This window comes from Lucilia cuprina, chromosome 6 (assembly GCF_022045245.1).
Source record: "Lucilia cuprina isolate Lc7/37 chromosome 6, ASM2204524v1, whole genome shotgun sequence".
In the NCBI taxonomy this organism is placed as follows: Eukaryota; Metazoa; Arthropoda; class Insecta; order Diptera; family Calliphoridae; genus Lucilia; species Lucilia cuprina.
The window spans coordinates 21,349,503-21,367,080 of NC_060954.1; the positions used below are offsets into that span (position 1 = coordinate 21,349,503).

General features: G+C 30.4%; 1 protein-coding gene across 1 annotated transcript in view; it reads left to right on the forward strand.

The window, feature by feature from the left end:
* Positions 1 to 286: 286 nt before the first annotated feature.
* The window catches only part of LOC111677306 (Krueppel-like factor luna), a 190,636-nt gene continuing 173,344 nt past the window's right edge, over positions 287 to 17,578 (forward strand). The window contains exons 1-2 of the mRNA XM_046954727.1: positions 287 to 554; positions 787 to 3,461. Coding sequence (XP_046810683.1) covers positions 3,450 to 3,461 — 12 coding nt within the window. The 5' untranslated portion in view covers positions 287 to 554; positions 787 to 3,449. The remainder of the gene's footprint in view (positions 555 to 786; positions 3,462 to 17,578) is intronic.

Consider the following 17,578-nt stretch of genomic DNA (forward strand, 5'->3'; position numbering starts at 1 on the left):
TACAAAATTAACTGTGTTTTTGAAAAATATTGTTGTATTGTGTTACCAATAATCTGGCATTACTACAGCAAATACCCGTTAACAGAGAGCTAACAGAATAGAATAATAATGGATCTCTCCCCACTACACACTATCAGCAGATTTACTCTCACTCATCTTTGGTTTGGATTTGTTTTTAACTGTGGGGAGTTGGAGTCTCGTTAGTCGATTAAACGAATCTAAATGTATTTGTTGGATGTTGGTTTTGTTTCAGTTGCTGCGGCTGACTAAACGAAACTTTGCGACACTTGCACGAGTCCAGTACCAAGTAGTCGCGTGACGCGGCAAAACGTGTTAGCGGTTGAATTTATTTTTACCATTTACTTAGTTTTCTTTTATAAACTATTGCTGATATTAAACGTAGTTTTGTCTTCTATTTTATTGCTGCTTTTTAACTTTTGATTCGGAATAACAATAAGTTTAGTGTTGTGTTTGTTTACAAAATACATATTGTTCGGTTGTTTAGATCGTAAGAAGAAAAACGAAAAATTTGCCGGTTGTGCGCATGCTCAACAGTGAGTGACATTAAGTGTTTACCTTGTGGTGATTGTGTTGTTGCATTCGAAAGCTTACACTGCGATAACACAACGAAGAAGCATGCAAGACGCATGTATTTAAAAGTTGCAAGTTCCAAAAGAGACCGTGCAACCGTAGTGAAGAGAGATAATAAACAAATAACGATTATAACATTGATTTGTACACGACGATGCGATCAGTTGAAATGAAATTACTTATTGTTTATTACAGATGATTGTGTGTAAAGTGTTGCTTGTACAATTACTACTAGTAATAATAAATAGTACGACCGTCCGCCCGCCCGACCGCTATAACTGTTACTTATAGTATTCGTGCAACAAACGGTTGAGTGTTGGACGAAAAAGTGTTGCGTGTATAATTGTGAGAATTCATTTGAAAGTGCTGCACAAATAGTATAAAAAATAAAAATATATAATAACAACAAATGTATGTGTATTCACATTAATTGGTGATTATCTGTCATAGTAGAGAAAGATGTGCATTCATCGTATGTAGGAACAATTTTTATTACAATCACAACAAAAATAATAATAACAATATAGAGAACGACGACGACAACATAAAAAATAAAGAGCCCAGTATTTGGGATGTAACATGTGCGGGAAAATAAATTGTTGCACGACGGAATTTCTAGCCATTATCAGTGGAGGTTTTTGCTGAGTTGCAATCAAATCATCTTTGTACATTGTTGTTGCTTTCCTAGAGATTTGCCCACACTACAACAGAACTACTTACATACTATAGATAAAATACAAAAACAAATAATATAAAAAAATAAAAACAAACTTAACCAAGTAGAGGTGCAAAAGCTCATCTAAGGTGTTACCCAGTGTTGATGAATGCTTGCACGCCGTCACCATGGCATCAAATGTCGTTTATTCTGACAACTGACACATCTTGAACAGCATAACGAACGACAAACACGGCCGTATGTTTGCGGATAAGCCAACAGAGAACAAGTGATTTTGCGCGCTAGGGTGTGTACTACTGACAATTGTAAATGCTCGAGTGCGGTGGTGTCTGTCGCCCAATTAAATTGCCATAAATAACACACACATTGTAACTAGACACTATCGGATGTGCACAGCTATTTTTTTAAATTTCAAATGCTACAAACCTATTATTGTTGTTTGATTTTGGGCATGGCATCTAGAGACAAAGTGACACAGTAAGAAGTACAAAAAAATGTTTTTCTAAACTGCAATTTCGCCACAATATCACACTCTCACGCATTTGTTTTATGCAGCGTCTAAACCCGATCAGCCGGATGTGTTATGCTGGCTTTTCCACGGGTGGTGTCAATTAGAGACAATTGAAAATCTGATTTGGATTAAGTACGCAGATTTCATACGCAGTTGCTCTGTTAGTTTTTTTCTCATTCAAACATTTAGTGCTTGGGATTTTTTTGTGCGGAGGATGGCCATTCGAGTGCTTTTTCGCGGATAGTAAAAAGTAAAAACAAAAGACTTAAAAAATCGTTTGTTTCCGAGGTGTCCTATGTTTGTCTATTGTGTGTATGATTTTCGTTTGTTTGTTTTTCAAGTAAATATCATTAAAATAAAACTTCCCAAGAAATTGTGTTACGCGCAAAAAAATCGTAATAAGTTTTTGTTCGTTTGTATGTACATACCCACAAGTCGGTTTATATAGTGTAGCTGTAAGTAAATTGGGAAGTTTGCACAACGTGTATGTTTTTGGTGTTGCATACAACAAGTAGCGCGTAAGCTTTCTGCTTCATAAATTTTAAGTTTATGGATTTAAAGAAGACGCGCTTGCGCTATGCCTGTATCGAGAAAGCAACATCAACAATAACAACAAAAGTAACTACCTAACAACATAAAGCATAATACATATTTATAATAACAATATAAATTAAGAATCGTTGCTATTTCCATTGCTCCGTTGTGTTGCCGCCCTAGTTGAACGTCACGCATTGTAAACGCCAGCGTATCCCACATACGTACGAAAACGTATTGTTCGTATCATTTCTCCGCATGTGTTGTGATATAAAGTTGGATTTTGATTTGTACTTGCACAATTTTTGATGAATTTTTATTATTTCTACACATTTTTTTTTTACATTTTGCTGTGCACAGTTTTGTTGTTGCACACACACACACTCTTTGCGGCGTTGAGAATATGTTTCGGTGAACTGTATCAAAAATACTGTTGATGCAAGAAAAGTGAAAAATAAAATTTAGATGGATGAACGTATGATCGTGTATCTGATTGTATGGATATAATAATCATAAAGAAAAGCTAACAAAACTTGCAACTGCTGTTAGTTGAACGTGTGTGTCGTAGATGTTTGCTACATCATATAAACAAACAATACATACATATATAAGGTGATTGTTGAACGAACATACAGACAATAGTTAAATGCATGAAAGAAATTAAAAGAAAATCGTAAACTATTTTAACTAACAACAACAACGACGTCAACAATAAGGAAAGTGTTCAACAGTTGTCATTGCATTAAAAGCAACATTTATTTCTTATTACCGCTGTTGCACCGTGCTGCATGCATGCATGCATTACATCAGTTTTGTGCATTTTTTCTTTGCTATTCTGTTATAGTTTGCCAAATAGCACTCATTGAAGAATTACCTACTAACAACATTTGCAACAATAATAAGAGCAGCCGCATATTGTCGCTTTAACAAAATAGAAACAAACTGCAATAACAACTGCCACCGCCAATACGATCAACAAAATACAAACAAAAAAAAAACAATACTTAATAGTAATCTTCAATTGTCTTCATCAAAGAAACAAATAAAAGAAAAAAACACTAAGCTAAATCGGTGCAACAATTTCAAATCGGCAACAGGCGGCAGCAATCATTATTTTGTAAGCTGTTTTACAATTTAATGGTTTTCATGGTAAGATTTTTTTTTAATGTTCCATACAAAAAATATCCCAACCATATGGTGACATACATTTAGCAAAATCAGAAAAAACAACAATAAAAATAAAACAAATAGTACCTTTTTACAACAACTACCACTGTTTCATACGAACAATCTGCAACAATAATGCAACATAACATTATTTAACTAGTTTATAAGTTAAGTTTTTCTTTCTTCTATTTAATGGGTTTTCTTTTTGTTCAACAAACAAACTAAATCAAACCCCTTTAAAATATTTTTATATCACATTAGAGTGTTTAATCTTCGTTATTGAAAGGCATCTACATAAAGTCGTAGAGTCGTGTTGAAAGACTTGAGAGAACATAAGAACTTATTTTATTTATTTCTGAAAATGAAAATAGGAAGTTAATCAGACATTGGATATACATACTTTACTGCATCTGATTATAAGTTTGCAATCCTGATGCAATTTAACTGATGTTCTTTTTGTTCGTAGACTTTTATTGTCGTTTAAAAGCGCGTAACGGAAATTAAAGTTTATGAAACAAACGAAAATATAAATATCTAATACGTTTTTTGCACATCCTAATTTCAGTTTTGCACATCATAGCGCAGTGATGCATTTTCGGCTTACAAATACCTCAGTGTATAATTGAACCTACCCCCTATTATTATAAATATTTTCTTTTCGACAAAAATGATAAATTATTAATTAATTGGAAGTCTCAAAAATTGATATGTAATTGAGTGAAAGATCTTCTTTTAAAATTGCTTTTATGTGACTTATATTGTGTATCATATTAGGAATATGCTTTTTAAACAAAAATGTCTTCTTACCCCACTTGCACCGTATATTACTTCAGTTTTGTGCATTTTTCTTTATTATTCTGTTGTAGTTTGCCCAATAGTATTCATTGAAATTATTAATTACCTACCATTAATATTTGCAACAATAATAAGAGCAGTCGCATATTGTCGCTTTAGCAAAATACAATAAACTGCAATAACAACTGTCACCGCCAATCCAATCGACATATATACATACATATATTAAGATTATTTTGCAAAAATTTTATCTGAATTTTTACAAAAATTAAGTTCCAGCAATTGATAATTTTAGAAAAAGTTCTTCTACATTTAATATTCAATCGTAAAAGTAAAACTTGACAACGTTTACACCACTAATGTTTAAAGTATTTAAAATAATTGTAAAATATTTACAACTGCAAACACACATATATATGTATATATGTACCATTCGTACAGTTACGCATACATTGAATGAATGGAAAGTAATGTAAAATAGTCATTACCTAGAGGCCATAATTTTAATTAATATTTCGCACTTGTTTGTGTGATTGTGAGTTTAAATGTACAACTGACAGTCCGTTAACAAACCATGTGGGGCTACCTGTTGCCCCATAGTTACTAACACATAAATAAATTTTCTTACAACGTTGCACATTAAGTCACTCACTAACTTCGTTGTTATTTGGTTGTAAGTTAAAATCTAAAGCCATTACAATTACATATATTTAGTATGAGAGTGGATGTACTTGCTGTGTATTGCATTGTACGATTATGTACAAGGTACAAGGAGTATTTACCATGATTTTAGTTAAGGAGTTTAGCTAACATTCGGTATTTTTATAGCTGGTGTGCAAATAGTTTTGGCGCCGAATAAGATGTAAGTAATGTACTTTACAATTATGTCTTGTAACGTCAGCCAAAAGATAAACTTTCTGTCACTTTTATGTTGCAGTGAGTGATTTGTGAGAATGGTTCACTTTTATTTTTTCGTTAGCTACAAACACACTAATAAATATACAAACGTATTGTACATATCTGTACCTGCAAGAGTAAATTATGACAACAAAAACCCCAGTATTATACTACAAGTAATTTTTTTTTTTTGTATTGAAAATGCATTTTTCATTCTTTTGTTTCATTCGCAAGATTATAATAGAAATCATTTGGAAATACATTATTTGGCCCGTGATTACAATCGGGCAAGGTTTGAATTATAAAATCGATCAAATAATGAACAGTTTAATTTTAATTTGTCTATAACATAGATTTTAATAAATATTACAACTCGGTTTTATAATTGGAAGTAGGGTTAATAGTTTGATTCCTGTCAGCATTGCTCCATATGTAATGTCCGAGTACAAGCAGCAAAAGCATTTGTAGCAAAAGATATTTGTTAGAAAATCTGGCAATACATTACAAGGTTATTATCTAACAATAATTTTATCAGACAATATTGTCAGGCAAAAAGTTATCACTTCACTCGGATGTCAGGGATTTATTTGTAGCGCTCAAGCATTTTTTTAATTATCGCTATTTCTTTTTGATGCTTAAACTCGCCCATCAGACAATATAAATGATGTGTAAATGAAATTTTTTGGCAAATTAAACGAAGTGTGTTATCACGATTATCCAATTTTTTACAATTATGTTATTAAATTTCCATCTGACAATGATATAAAAATATTTTCTCTTACAATATTGTCAGATGCAAATTTTTAAGTATAAGTACACGGTTGTTATATCTTTTTTAAAAACACGTGTTAAGCTATTTTAAAAAAAAAGATATTTAGTACATACTAGAGTATTCAAACGATTAATCGTCGATCGGTTAATCGATTAATTTTTTACGATTAATCGTTCGAATAAATGAAAATTGTCAAATTTCAAATAACGAATAAACCGAATAATTTCTATCAATTAACCGATTAAGAAAAACTAACTATTTAGCAGTAAAATTACTATATATTTTCAACATAATTGAATATTTTTATTATAAATTTTCTTCTTTTCTTAATTTCTTAATAATTTTTCTAAAATAAAGAAAATTTATTTATGATTTTTGAAAAGAAATCATGGAAATAATTTTACAGCCTTTATTTCTACAAGTTTTTTGGGAACATGGTTGTGTTCTCAAGTATTTCCAATAAGTTCTTCAGCAAAAGTTATAGTTGAACTAGTGTTTAAGGGAACGTATGAATTCTTGAATTTGAGGTTTATAATATTTGAGAAGAACTAAACATAGAACTAAAGTGAAAGAAGTGAAAATCATAAGAAGTGAAAATCATAATATTTTCAAACATGAAAAAATCTATGCGTAAAGGAAACTGTGGACCATTAGTATTAACTCTGTGTACTCAGTTTTTCATAATCGTCTGTTTAAAGGAATTTAAATTCCAAATTTATATTAAAAAGTTGGCATTAATAATTTCAAATGAAGGTGAGTTCCTCTGCTTCGAAATAATATAATTAATTTCAAATCATAAAGATCGTCAAGAAAGAATTGGAAATCTTAAAGAAAATTTGTCACAAAAAAGTATTTAAAAGTTTTTGTGTCGAAAATGAAATCTTTTTAAATTTAATTTCCTTTTTTTTCTAAGTGAGACAGGTAAGGAATGTACAGATTACCAGCTTCAATTTGATACCAATATAAGCATCATAAAATGCATATAAATATTTTAAATATTTGTTTGTAGTCCTTTCAACTTTGAAATCCTTTTATAAGGACATAAAAATCTTAGTACGAAGAATTGCTATAAGTGTAATCTATTTTCACATGCTTATCAACTTTTCCATATTAAAAAAGCTTTTTTTTTAATTGTTACAGGGTGTAATATGAAGAAAATTATTGTAAAACGCAATAGTAACACCTAGTTTTCTTTTGTTCGAACAACCGATCTAGTACATACTGGCTAATACCCGGTGTGCTTCGCTACCCTAACCAAAATAAATAAATACATAATAACCAAAAAATATTTATTTAGTTACTAAATTATAAAATTTTTCTTAAAGGTTTATTATAATTTCTCTTGATGATAATATATTTCATTTAAATTCTAAAATAATACATTAATGGGCTATTTATTTCTAACTTGCTAAAATTTAATATACATATGCTTTTATTCTTTCCCAGTTTAGCGAATACTCAGTTTAGCGTATTCGGGATTTAACGAACGGCCAATTTTTTCCATTCAGTACCTTATATTTTTTATAAAAAGTGATGAAAGATATATAAAAAGAGCACTAAATTTTATAATTATCAAAAATACTTAACAAATCGAGATTATAAATAAACTAAATGGGTACACAGTTTGAAATTCAACAAATCTTACAATAGAAATTAAATTTGCATATAAAAGATAATTTTCGAAAACATGATTTTTAAAAGATGATGTACATTTTAACGTACATCATTAATTAAAGGAATATTGTGATTATTTTCAAAATACAGAGAGAAATAGTTTGTCTATTACAATTATATTCTAACCTAATTTACCGAGGGTGACGATAACCATTGTAGTGTAGCAGACCAAAATCTCTGGTGGTAATCGAACCCACAACCCCCAGACTGACAGGCCAGCACACTACCAACTGGCCTACCGGGGAACCTTCGGCGAATTGTTTGTCAACAAAATTAATCGAAAATATTCAGAATTTTACACATGGTAATAAAATCTATTTATCTGACTTAAAAATATCTTTCTTGAAATGTTTAATTTTGGTTTGTTAATAATTTTAACAAAAAATGTTTTTATATTTTGCACACTAAAGAAAAAATGCATAGAAAGGGTCACAATCTATATGAACGCATTAAAACGGTTAAAACAAATAAACTTCCTACCTTCCATTACCATATTTTTATTATTTAATCATAGAAAAATTTTTGGTTTTTACGAATGTTCCTGACATTATATTTTTCTTTAAACCGGGAAACCACCGTACAATATTTTTTGTTTTACCCTCTAGTATAAATAGAAAACCCACTTACACATGTTACATATGAGAGATGCCAAGATAAATATTGTAAGTTCGCCAATTTCTTTCTTTCAATTATCTAACAGTTTTCATGATAAAATTATTAGTGCAAAATTTTAAGATTTTAACTGCAACATTTTTCTAAGATAAACGAATTTTTGTATTTAATTTATATGGGAGGTGACACGCCCCCTAACGTTCCCACTTTTTATCCTAAATAATCATATTGACACTAAAGTGGCTCCCACAAAATTTGAGGACTCTTACTGTTATATTATCTCAAGATAAACGATTTTTTTATTTAATTAATATAGGAGGTGCAGCTCCCCTCATGGGTAGTTCGCCAATTTGAAATTTCAATATAAAAAGCCTATTACGTATTCCAGACATACAGGAATACGCTGTGAAAATTCCAAGATAATCGGTTCAGCCGTTTAGTGGTCTATAACGTTCAAACATACAAACCTACAAACACACATTCATTTTTATATATATAGATTAATAAACATTAGTTAGGACTATAAGCAAAATTAATATTTCAGAAAATACACTTATAATAAAGAAAAATGTATAAGTACAACAATTTACTTTAATTAAGATATGATTTTCAATATCTTGCAAAATGATATAAGTTAATATCTTAATTGGTTTGAAGATTTAACTTATTTATTTAAGTGCATTAAATTTTAAGAATATGCTTTAATTTTTAATTTTTATGTGTTTGAGCAGAAATAAAAGTAATTTTTTGGCTTTTAGTTTTATTATTTTTTTTTTTTGAGCAGAAATAAAATTTATTTTTTGAAAAAAAGTTTTCTGCTCAAAAAAATAAAAGTAAAAAAATAACTTTTTGCTCTAAATAATAAAAATCAAAAAATAACGTTTCTGCTCAAAAAAATAAACACTTATTTTGTGACTTTTATAATAGAAGTCATAACAGTTACGGTCTCTCTATAAATCATTATGTTTGTAAACAAAACTTTTAAATAAAAACTTTCAGAATTTTATAATATCTAAAAATTTTTTATTATATCATGTTCCGAAATTTGACGTAAGCACCTCATACTTGTAGATATGAACAATAATTATAACAGAGACCAATTCAATCATTCGAACATCAATTTAAAACCATTTCTTTAAAAAATATTTGGGTTATAATGTCCAGGGTTTCGGGATATCATAATCCAGAAAAAACCTCGAGGTTTATTTTGTAAATCCCGGAATTGGCATCCCTAATACCTATCAACCATTCTTATAAATTTTATATTTCTGAATTTACATATTTATAATATGTACATTAGTCCGATATATAATCGATTAAAATGAACATCATGGTAACATTTCGAATGAGGGCTAAAGCCAATTATGAACCGAGCCTTTCTGAATTAAAACATATTTTAATTTTTAAGTACATTTAGTCATGAGCTTTAAAATAATTTTCGAACCCCTTATGGCTGATGCGGTTTTTTATGGGGGTAGGGTCAAAAAAGAATTGATCTTAACAGCGTTTGGTTTCAAATTTCACCGCTGTACTTCAATTTGTATTAGTAATAATAATGAAAGTAATTTTCTGAAGGGGGCCTTATACCAATATAGCCAATTATCGAGAGATCCTCATATAATTCTGTAGGAAGATCGCTGTACTAGTATTTTTGAAGTTGAAAGCTGATTACACTGCGGGATTAATAATATCCGCCATTAAGGTCTTAGTAATGGTTCTTAATAAGCGTTGAAAGCAATGTAAAATGCTTTTTTAATTCTCGAAAATATCTTTGTTTGCATTTACACTTTAAATTACTAAATTAAAAAAAAATGTGTCTACTAATTTCCAGTTTTCACAAGATATGTTCTATTTATTTTTATCTGACAGTCAAACTACTTCTTAGATCTTCCAAAATTAATATGATTTTACGAATAAAATACAATTTGTAAAAAAAGACTATTGGCTTTTAAAGTAAAGTTGCATGAAAGTGTATAAAGTCTTTAAATGTAATTCTTTATCTCTAGGCCGGAGGAGTTAAAACCAATTTAATGTTTGTTTACGCTTTCCTGTACATTTGTTTTTGCCAGTTATTAAATGGTTGTTCATCTTCATCTCCGTGTGGGTGTAACATTAAAGTGGAAAGCACAATAGTAACACGATGTTTTCATTTCATTTTTAGTTTTTTGTTTTAAATTGTTTACTTGTCTCGTTCAAGTGGTATTTTTGAAGTACATATTATAGTTAACCGTAACCACACACAGTCTTTTTGAACTTAATTTAAATGCTACCTCATGCGTTCTGGGGGAGTATGAACAAACAAGTGTATATTTTTTTAAATAACTACATACCGCTTATTTACAGCAAGAGAGTCATAATTTGAAATTCAGTGTTTTTCAAAAATTTCGATTATTTTTTGGAGTTTTTAATAATAATAAAAAACTAGCTATAACCAATGTGCTTTGCCACTCTTCGATTTTTTACGAAGATATACGATTTTTTTAACCATTGCAAATGTTCAAATGGATGTCAAAGTTGTTCGTGCAAAATTTTAGGTTTTCAGATATATTGGATGTTTCAAGCCTATAGTTTCCTCCAGATATAGAGGAAGACACTGTGAAATTTTCAAGAAAATCAACTCAGCCGTTTTCCCGTAAACGAAACTAAAACAATTACTCTTGATTGTGTGTAAGTTTGGCCCACACAGGCACGTGTTTTACTTAAACATTTAACTATTATGCGAATGTCAATCAGTACTTGTTTATTTGTCCGTTTTTTTGTTGCATGACCACCATTTGTCTGTATGGCTGCCAGGTCGTTTGTTGATTTTGCTAAATGTTGCTGCTGTGTTATGTTGATAGAATTTGCATAATAAAAAGCTCGTTTGTTTTTAAATTTTGGTTAGCTTTGGTGTTTTTTTTATTTCAGTACTTATACACATGATTATATAAATGAATACATATATTAGAACATCATCAAGTACCTGTTTACTAGTATTATTAAAGACGTATGATTTATGACGCACTTTTCCACATTTTACTCATGTACAATACAAGATTTCTGAATGTGTGTGTTTTCTATTTGTACTTATGCTAATCTGTCCATTGTGTGCAGATCTTGGTTACCATAATAGGGAATTGATGGCAACAATATGGCACATCGTTAGCACCTTGAAAGTGAGCTCAATTTTCCTACAAATTAGTGTTTGCACCAGATTTTTAACCATCTGTCTCCTGCCATAAAATATATCCATTTTTTGCGTTATTTTAGATGTAATCTATTTATATTTTAAAGTTACTACGAGGTCAATCTAATATTTTTTTTCATTTCTAAGTCTTAAAATGTTTTACATATAAAACTCGATTGTATTCTTTAAGTTTGCACAATGACATACATACATATTTAAAATTTAAATTTGAAAGATGTTAAAGTGGTAAGATGCCGCCCATATTTCCCAGTGGTAACAAACGACTTCTACACATGTCAGCTGAAAAGTAATAAGGGCTTTTTAGTGGTTATTTAAGATATAAAGTGAAGAGAAAAGCCTTTTGAAATAAAAGAGTCCCATTGAAACAATTCGTCGAATTGCACGTAAAGATCTAGTTTTTTTCACATAATGTGGTATTTAAATGTAAGCTCTTAATAGAAAATATGGAAAAATAGAAGCGATCTTTCTGCATTCTATTGGGTGTCTGTTGTTGAAAATGAAGTGTTAAGAGGTGAAATATTTAATCAAATATTTAACTTGCAACGAAAAAAATAGACAGTAGCAGACCCTGAACCAATCAACATTAGTCGTGAAGATGTTCAGAAAATCATAAAAGTCAATCTTAACTTAAACAAGTAAGAGTTCTATATTCGGCTGTGCCTATTCTTATATACCCTTCACCATGTTTGAACATGAATAAAAAAACTAAATTTTTGATGAAATTTTCAGAAGTTGTCTCGAATTTTTACTCATATCTAAGTTATTTATGGACCGACTAAAAAATTGGTTACAGTCTACTGCCTGGCTTAGTACTTGCATAGATTGAAATGAGGTCAAACCAGAGCTCCGCATAATCTGGTACTACGGGTGGTCAGTGTCCCGCAGGATTATGTACTGGCTGGTCAGTTGGTTGAGGTTCCTTCGGCATCCACGTAGTGGCTGTGGTTTAAACCTAAATTCGCGGGAAGAGTAAGTTTTGGTTAAAAGACTAATGTAAGGTAAAGTCAATATTTCGGGATAAGTTCGGTGCTGTTGCCGAAACAACAAATACCGCATAGAGGAGTGACTATCTCGGAAGTTAAGCAACGGGACAGCAATGGTCAGAGATTAGATAGCTCGAGTACTACAGTAAAGTGCTTGTACATGGACCGGCCCAATCCATGTACAAAAACTGCCACCTAAGTTCTTCATTGAAGGATTCAGGGGCGATATTAGACTGTTGTTCTAGTCTACCCAGTAGATGAAAAAGACTACCGTGGGGTAGGGCATCATGCAAGGTACTCAAGTAAAGCACTTCTACATTCATACCCTTCTCACGAAGGTGAAAGGTATAAATATCTCCAGGTTACGATTTAAGGATTGAAAACCTACCAAGACCATCAATTCGGATTCCCTTAACGTCACGGTTAAGTTGAACCAGTACGTATACCTAGAGTAAGAGTGTTCTTTATGGGCGTGTCAGATAAATGAATGTGCTGGGTTGAATGGTGATGAATGAATGGTGTCTTATACAAGTGATAACATTGAATTTTACTTTTTTGTTATATGTTTAGAGAAAACTCTGTTCATATCAGAATTACCACAGTGTGTCATGGTACTGTTGCGGAATCAACACAGGCACTTCGACATACATACCTTTCTTACGAAAGTGAAGAATAGGAAAATTGCTAGAATGATAATTGAGCCACATTTCTTACCCAACTTTTTGATTACGAGTGAGATGGAATCTTTCCTTTTCCCTCTCAAACAATTTTAAATAACTTTTAAGTCTGCTTATGTATGGAACACTTTTTACAAGGAATGTGCACGTGACATGATCTTTTGGTGTCACTCTCATTCATTATTGCTTTAAAATTTAAAAACGAGAACCATTGTTGACTTAAATAACCTTAAAATGTATCAAAATTAAAGTTTTAGAAAAAAATATCTAGAAGGATTATATTCAATATTTTCTGTGTAAAATAATACAAGTTTTCAACAAAGCGAATAAACTGTTTTTAAAATATAGAATTATTATTTAATTTAATATCAATCAATATTCATTTTTTACAATTTAATGGAGTAAACCAAACCACTTTGTTAAAGAATACGATATCTCGAATACTATTACGCCGATTTTAAATATCTACTTATTGGTGTTCAGCATGTCCAAAAAATTAATATTTTACTAAACGCTCGTCATAGTGATTCAAAAAATCTCATGTGTACTTCTCTAGTTTGCAATGTTCATGGAGACTTGCGCGATCTGTGATCGATGTTCATCATTATTTTTGTAAAACTTCGGCACTCAACTACTTAATTCTGTATGTGAGTGCATATGTAATCAATGTACAACACCTTGACACCTTCGAATCAGACCAAATTCATGCAACATACATACCAACAACGAGTACATTGTACTTATGTATACATTTTACACAATTGGTTATGGGGATTTCATGTGGCATTCACAGTGGGGGTATTTGTTGCAACTTACATACATACACATGTGTGGATTTATATTTTAAGTTTTATATGGTTTGCGGCATTATTTCCTTCTTTTAATCGTAACGTATGCGTTCGTTCATTTGTACAATTATTGGATTTGAGCAAAAATTATTTTTGTGCTTAACAAATGTACAGCATAAATCTCCCAGTAGTAGTAACTGTTTGACACAGATGGACTCTGTTTTCTGATTTTTATTGATACGATACATGGTCTGTACGAGTTTGTACCTGTATGTATGAATAAGAAATATATATTCACCTATAAATGAAAATTTTTTGTTAACATTGTTTTATTGAAATGTGGGTTAAAACGTTAAACTCATTAGAAAGGATAATATAAAAAATATATATAATACATTCAATTGTTTAAACACATACCCTGATATTGAAATGAGCATTGTAAAGCTAATAATGGTTTATAATAGAAACGATTTAAGAATAAACTGTTAAGATCGAGTTTTTGAGTTGGTAATCAAATGCCAATTAATAATCAGATTAATTAATCTAAAAATAAATTGATTCTGATGTTAATCCTCTTTGATGTTATTGAGTACAAGATTAAACTTTTCAGTGTTGCCATACAAAACAACGCAAAACATCAATGTTTGTTATCAAAGCAATGCATGTTTTATTTTTTTTTTTTTTGAAAAACTAAGTGTAATATGAAAATTACCGAAAATTTAAACTAAAAACATATATTTTTGTTTCGATGTGGGTACTATTTGTACTAATCAAGAGTATAAACATTTTCGTTTATTTTTATAAAATCTATATTAATTTTTTTGCATCAGGAGCTTACACATTTGCATTCCTAATTTAAGTTAAAACCATCACCATTGGGCGCTTAAACTAGCAAACAATGTATCTAGTAAAGTACTCAAAAACACCTTTCGAGAATAATTTTAATTTAATCCTTTACCTAAAGATTGTCCCTAAAAGTATTAAAAATGTATGTTTGTATTTCGGTTTGAGAACATTAAATCTAATGGATACCATATCATTGAAACTTATAAATCTAATTACTTATTTCAGTTTAACGCTTTACCCTGAGTGCACTACATACATACACATATGTATGTTTTGAAGCATTTTGAAATTTTTTAATGAACATTTTTATTAAAAAAATGTTTTGGTAGTATAGTGTAGTAGGAAGTGTCATGTAGTGCTTTTAAAATCTAAAAACGTCAGCTACTGTATGGGATGTGAAGCTTTCGAATTAACAGATTTGAAACAAATCGAATTATTGAATACCGTAATTATTAGATATCTATATAACCACATATCTACTGCATACTCATTCTGCACGAGTATTTAAATTGAAATCAAATCGTCATAAACGTTTGAAGTTCAACAAAATTTAAATGTTCTCCAATCATACGACTCAGTATGTATTAACCCCAACCATTTACTAGAATTGAAGTAAGTACATGCTTACATTGTAATCCGTTCACAGATTGTAATTACACTTACTGCAGGTGGCGCCATTTTGTGTTGACCATATAATTGTACTATCTCGTTTAGTTTAACTATTTATGTAGTATGTATGTATCTGCATATGCGGCTAAATGTATCTGATCTCATAGCTTTGCCTAGTAGTAGTGTATATGTAGTGCGTTATGGAGAAATAACGCACATTTAAAGTTTGTTTTTTTTTTACATTAAAGACATTGTTGATTTTATGACTGTTAACTGTTTCTTGTTTTCATTACCGCTGTGTACTGCTATGGATGAAGTAAATTAAGTGACTTGGTCATGGTCTTCAAAGACAAAAACAATATAAGACAATAATAGCCAACAAAATGATCCAGAGTAATGTAATGGATACTAGCTGTCGACTAGTAAATGAATAATGCCAAGAGGCGGGCGAGGAAGATGGAAATTTTAACATAAATATAATATACGAAATTACGAATTGTTATTATTTAGAGTGTGTTTAATTAACTTTATTGACATTTCTTTTAGAAACTGTTTACTTTATTTAATTTTTTATTTTGAGTTCATATTGTTCATTTTTATTATCATCTAAAATAGGATGTAACAAGTGGTCGTGACAATTCTATAAAAAACAACAAATAAGAGTTTTATATTTGGTTGTGCCGAATCTCATATACCCTTCACCATGGTGTGTTAAAAAAGAGTCAGTACCAAAAAGTCCTCTTTTGCATCACTTACTTCAGATTAAATATTATAGAAAATCCAAAAAAGTGCCTTTTGAAAAACGAAAAATTGCACAAAAGTCCCCTTTTTAGGGTTCTTACCTAATTCCGAATCAACAAACTTCATTTCATGTTCGTAGGTTCAATATTATAGTATATTTAAAAACTACCAAAAAGTTACATTGGTTTTCACCTAATCCAGGCTCTACATGCTTAATTTCATATTATCATACCTAGAAGGTTCAATATTATATAAATTTCAAAAAGTGCTTTCTGTAGAACGAAAAGTAACAAAAAGATCCCTTTTATGTGTTCTCGCCTAATCCGTGCCTAATTTCATTTTCCAGGTTCATAATTATAGAAAGCTCAAAAAGTACCTTTTGAAAAACGAAAAAGTACCAAAAAATCTCCTTCCGAATCTACATTATTAATTTTATATTCCTAGGTTTAAAAAGTACCTTTTGAAAAACGAAAAAGTTCCATGTTATCGGTCCTCACCTAATTCAGACTCTACATACTTAATTTCATATTTCTGTGTTCAGTATAATAGAAAATTCAAAAAGTATCTTTTGAAAAAAGTATCAAAAATTTTACTTCTCTTCTCACCTAAATCCGACTTTATATACTTAATTTCATGTTTCTAGGTTCAATATTATAGAAAATTCAAAAAGTATCATTTGAAAAACGAAAAAGTACCAAAAAGGTTTTTTTGGCGCTTCTAACTTAATCCAGGCTCCACATACTTGTTTCATGTTTCCAGCCAATAACAATACGCTAGTGCTTCCCTCGCTCTGCTACTCTTGCTCTGCATTTTTTTATAAACAAAATTTACCGTATGGTTATGTATTTTGTTTTTATGTCAATTACTGTCTGAGAATGAAGTGAGAGGTTGTCTCGGATTTTTGCTCATATCTTCGTTACTTATGGACAGATTTTGCTGATTTTAAATAGCGATCTTCTCGAAAATATGTCTAATAGAATTATTGAAGATTCGAATCTCGCTGATTCATTCAAACGGACAGACACATAAACAGACTGATATACAGACAGATAGACAGACGGACAGACGGACAGAGCTTAATCAACGCCGATACCTATAAGGACCCAGAATATATACTTTATGGGATCGGAAAATTATATTATATAAATTACAAACGGAATGACAAACTTATAAATACCCTTCTCACGAAGGTGAATATTTAAATAAAAGTCAGTACAAAAAAAGTACTCTTTTACAGGTTATCATTTAAATATTTAATTTCATGTAAATATATTCAATAGTATAGAAAGTTCAAAAAGTACCTTTTGAAAACGAAAAAAATATCAAAAATTTCTCTTTTATGGGTTCTCACCTTATTCCGATTCTATATACCTAATTTCTTTTTTCTTCTATAATATATAGGCAAATAATGATCAGTGTTGCCAACTTAGTGCTTTTAGCACTATTTGCGGTGCTTTTTGGTGTGCCAAACGCGGAAAATTTTGCTCATGGTGCCTTTCTTCAAAAAGGCACTAAAGT